Source organism: Montipora capricornis, chromosome 1, assembly GCF_036669925.1.
Source record: "Montipora capricornis isolate CH-2021 chromosome 1, ASM3666992v2, whole genome shotgun sequence".
In the NCBI taxonomy this organism is placed as follows: Eukaryota; Metazoa; Cnidaria; class Anthozoa; order Scleractinia; family Acroporidae; genus Montipora; species Montipora capricornis.
The window spans coordinates 3,796,173-3,801,172 of record NC_090883.1 but is presented as its reverse complement, the minus strand read 5'-3'; the positions used below and the strand labels follow the sequence as shown (position 1 = coordinate 3,801,172).

General features: G+C 49.9%; 1 protein-coding gene across 1 annotated transcript in view; it reads right to left on the bottom strand.

Moving 5' to 3' along the window:
* LOC138041415 (protein timeless homolog) overlaps nt 1–5,000 on the bottom strand; it is a 72,084-nt gene that overhangs the window by 37,239 nt on the left and 29,845 nt on the right. Inside the window, exons 12-13 of the mRNA XM_068887205.1 lie at nt 4,059–4,127; nt 3,835–3,923 (exon numbers count right to left, since the gene is read on the bottom strand). Of these exons, the coding sequence (XP_068743306.1) occupies nt 3,835–3,923; nt 4,059–4,127 (158 nt within the window). The remainder of the gene's footprint in view (nt 1–3,834; nt 3,924–4,058; nt 4,128–5,000) is intronic.

Sequence of the window (5,000 nt, the reverse complement as noted above, 5' to 3'; positions counted from 1 at the left end):
GTACTGAGGGGCGAGGTTCGCCCAGTGTTGTGTTTGTACATAGTTTTAATGATGTGATTGCATTGCCTAGCCAGCCGAATGGATTGCCTCAGTTGGCAAAGTTGTTTTGTCCTGTTCCAGTTTCAGTTCCAGTCTCAGTTCCCGTTTCTGTTCCAGTTAAGCCCAGCGTTCCAGTTGTCTCTTTTGCCCCGTTATCTCCGGTGTCTCAGGTCACACCATTACAGTTGGATCAATTTCAAGCCGAATTATGCCACCATCCCAACAAGTCAGCTGTGGCATTTGTGACTTCTGGCATACGGGATGGATTTCGGATAGGCTTTGACCCATCCTTGGTGTCCCTCAAATCTGCATCTTCAAACATGCGTAGCGCTGCTGAGCACCCATCAGTGATTGACTCCTACTTGCAAGCTGAAGTCTCTTCTGGCAGGGTGGCAGGTCCTTTTCCAGTGCCCCCGCCTCCGTCATTGCAAATAAGTCGTTTCGGGGTGATCCCCAAAACTAATCAGCCTGGGAAGTGGCGTCTCATTTTAGACCTATCATCCCCAGAGGGGCAAAGCGTCAATGACGGCATCCCTAAGCCCCCGTTTACAGTTCAGTATGTTTCAGTGGATGCTTTCATTGATGGCATAATGTCTCTGGGTCGAGGAACGTTAATGGCCAAGTTCGACGTGGCCAGTGCATATCGGAATGTGGCTATCCACCCAGACGATCGCCCCCTTCTTGGCATGAAGTGGCGTGGGCAATATTTTGTGGATTTGGTGCTCCCTTTTGGGCTGCGTTCAGCACCATTTATTTTCACCGCCATTGCAGACCTGGTTGAATGGATCCTGGTTCACAATTATGAGGTTACATTTCTCCGTCATTACTTGGACGATTTCCTCACTTTGGGCCCACCGGCGTCCCCTGTGTGCCACAACAACCTTCAAACCTGCGTTCGTCTGTGTGGCCTTCCCCTTCATCCAGATAAGTTGGAGGGGCCCGCGACTCATCTTACAATCCTTGGGATTGAACTTGACTCCGAGGACCTTCAGGCTCGCCTTCCGACTGACAAGAGAGATAGGATTGTTTCACTGTTAGATGAGTGGTCGGCAAAACGTTTTTGTAAACGTCGCGAGCTGGAATCCCTGATTGGCCATCTCCATCACGCCTGCAAGGTCGCCCCACAGGGTAGGACATTCCTTCGCCGGATGATCGACTTGCTTTGTGCCTTTCGCCGTGATGATCACCCCATTAGGCTTAACCAGGAATTTCGGCGGGATTTAACCTGGTGGCGGGAACTGTTCCAAACTTGGGATGGCCTCAGTTTTTTTTTTTTTTTTTTTTCTGCATGCCCACATGGGCACCTCTCCCGGACTTCCAGGTCTCATCGGATGCAGCGGGCTCTTTGGGCTATGGAGCTATTTTTAAATCCCACTGGTTTGCTGGTGCCTGGTCAGCTGCACAAAGTTCCTCATCCATAGCGTACAAGGAGCTCTTCCCAATTGTAGTGGCAGCCTATCTGTGGGGCTGTCAGTGGGTATCTCGGCGGGTCGAGTTCTTTTGTGACAACGAGTCTGTGGTGGCTGTACTTAAGTCTGGCACCTCGCGGGACAAAAACCTAATGGTGTTGCTGCGTTATTTGACTATGCTGGCCATCCATCATTCCTTCTCATTTACAGCTTCATCTGTTCGAGGCAAAGCTAATCCAGTTGCTGATGCACTCTCTCGATTCCAATTTCAGCGGTTCAGACGCCTGGAGCCACAGGCCGACCCAACCCCGTCTCCTATTCCTGCTTCCCTTCTGGCAGCGCTTCAGATGCCTTGACTCAGAAGTGTCGGTTCTTACTTACCCAAGGTCTTGCACCTTCCACCCGACGAGTGTACCGATCCGCCCAACGTCGATTTACAGACTTTTGCCGCCAGGATGGTCGTGCAAACCAGGATGGCTCCATCCCCCCAGCCACTGAGGAGACTCTCATGCGCTTTGCTTCCTTCCTGGCCGACAACCTGAACCATTCCTCCATCAAGGTCTATCTATCAGCAGTGCGCTCCCTTCACATTGACCATGGCCTTCCCGACCCGCTAGTCAACTGTCTTCGTTTGCAGCGTCTGCTAAGGGGTATTAAGCGAGTTCAAGGTCCAGTGTCACCCAGGCGCCTACCTATCACCGTTGATCATCTGAAGGTCATTCAGTGCTCTTTGGACCTGTCTACTAGAGACCATGTGATGTTGTGGGCTGCGTGCTGCTTGGCATTTTTTGGGTTTTTGCGTGCGGGCGAATTCACGGTCAACTCGGCCTTTGATCCTCACACCCATATGACTGTTAGCGACCTGCAAGCGGACTCCTTGGTGAATCCCTCTTGTTTCAAAGTCCGTATCAAGTGTTCCAAGACAGACCCCTTCCGTGCGGGTTGTGATATCTACTTGGGGCGTGGCTCGGGCTCTGTGTGCCCCATAACAGCGTTGGGCACGTACTTGTCTCTGCGTGGGTCTGCTCCAGGGCCCCTGTTCTTGTTTAGTGATGGTCGTCCTCTTACCCGGCAGCAGCTATCATCCTTTTTGCAGTCTACCCTACATGGGGCTGGGTACTCCGGCACCTACTCTGGCCATAGTTTCCGGATTGGGGCGGCGACCACTGCAGCGGCACGTGGTGTTCCAGATCACCTGATCAAAACCTTGGGGCGTTGGTCGAGCGAGGCATACCAGATCTATATCAGAACTCCAGTTAGTTCCATTGTCCGTGTTTCCTCCCAGTTGGTGGCGTAACAGGTAGTGGATTTCTCTGGTTACCAGCGGGGGTGGGTGCCTCAGGTTTGGGCTATCGGGGGCTTAGGCCTAGTTGCCCCGAGCCCCCTTGCTCCGGGTTCTTCTTACCCGGAGATCCCTTCGGCATGGCGCGGGGGGCTCGTGGCTTGGTTGCGGGTTGGGCAGGCCAGTCGGGTGTTCTAGCGCCTTGGGGATGTGACTGCGGTTGCAGCCCCCAGGCTTCCTGGGCACCTACCCTCCACTGGCGACGTGGGCGTTAAATATAGTTAAATAAAATTTAACATAGTTAACGACTAGGAGCTAGTCTGGTCAGTAGTGTTTTGCAGGCGGTTGTTAGTGTTTTGGCCGTCTGGTAGCGTTGTTCAGCGTTTTGGTGCGTTCTGTAGCGTTTGTTATAGTTACATGGTTCACGACCGGGAGCTAGTCCGGTCAGTAGCGTTTTGCAGGCGTTTGTTAGCGTTGTTATGCGTTTTTGTAGCGTTTGCAGCACTCTTTAGGTTGGGGGGGCCCTGGGGCTGACATGGTTCAGCGGTATTCCTGCGTAGTGCATGCGTTGTCCAATGTGCTTGCAGCGTGTTTGTTGGCGTGGCGTTGTGAGTCGGTTTAGGAGTTTAGTGGTTCTCGGCGTTCCCTCCCTCTCCCCCCCTTTCTTTCTTTTTTTTTTGTGCTCTTTTTTTTTTGGGTGTTGTTATTATTATTATTATTATTATTCCACTGAGCTATCTGGCTCAAGTGTGACGGGTGCCTTAGGGGGGCCTGGCGCGGGGGGCTCGTGGCTTGGTTGCGGGTTGGGCAGGCCAGTCGGGTGTTCTAGCGCCTTGGGGATGTGACTGCGGTTGCAGCCCCCAGGCTTCCTGGGCACCTACCCTCCACTGGCGACGTGGGCGTTAATTTCACATAAATAGCATCAAAAACTTGCTAGAAGATGTTGTATCAACTGTAGCAGACTGGACAGCGGGCCATACTGTAGAATACCAAGCCCAAAATTAGCCAATCATAGCGTGTGTACCATCTGAGAGAGACAATAAAGACTCTAGCACACAGCCATTGTGATTTCCCCAGCAAATGTAGCCTTAAATTTTAACTCACCAGCAAGTGGCCTGTGATATATTAGTTGATTCTTGTCATCTATGGATTTCATATTTTGCACATAAAATGTTCCACCAAATCGGGAATGCCTACGGTGGACATAACAAAATATAATATCCAAGTTACAGTAGGTCTTTTTCTCTGATCGTACAAGGAAGCTGGTTAAAGAATTGACATTATGTCCCAACTGAGTCGAAATTTAAAGACAACAAAATAATGCAAACCTGCCAGAAAACTTCCTTGCTTTGTTCAATTTATCTGCAAGCTCTTGCTGATGAAGAATCTCAAGTTGCCTGATAATTAGATGAGAAACAACTTTATAAGCTAGTACATTAAAAGAGCAAGAAAGCGAAAAGTGTTATTCTTTTCTTGCATGAGCCTACTATAAATTGTTTTTTTGTTGATTTTATTTAGTTTGCTTTAGTCATTTTAAAGTTATGTCATATATCAAACATTACCCCAATTTATTGGAGGGTAGGTGCTGTAAAAGTAGCAAGAGAGGAGGCAGGACAGACTCCTCGGCAGCAAGGAGGTCACAAAGGCAACCACACCACAGTCCACCTCCCATGCACCTGTCAACACATCACTAAGAAAAACTGGTGTGTGGAATGTATTCTTAGCCTAAAATATGGGAAAGAGGAAGGGAAAAACAAGCAAGCAAGCAAAAAGGCAACTCAAGCCACGTCACAGCACATGGCAATGCCCCTGCCAAGCTCCCTGGTGCCCCCCCCCCCCCCAAAAAAAAAAATATATATATCCCAGGAAAAAGCACGGTGTTGGCTTGGTATTAACTTTTCCTAAATTATATTTAGCCTCATTTAAAACATTATGCCAATATACTAGATGGCTGGATGGTAAGTGACATAAAGGTGGCAAGAGAGGAGATCACCATGGCAACCAAGCCAAAGTCCACCTCACAAGGGCATCCACCAAGCAAGCAGGTGCTTGGAGAGATGAGGGCCTGTGGACTGGGGGCCATGGACCATCCTTACCCCCATCCCCCAAAAAAAAAACACCCCAAGCACCAGTACCCTGCAACCTCAGCAAGACTAGCTGGGGGACAGCAGCAAGCCAAGACTGATAACGCAGCACATTTGCAATAACAATGGTAGTAATGTAAAAGCCAAAGAAAACCAATAACAACACCAAGTTGCCAGGCAATAGGT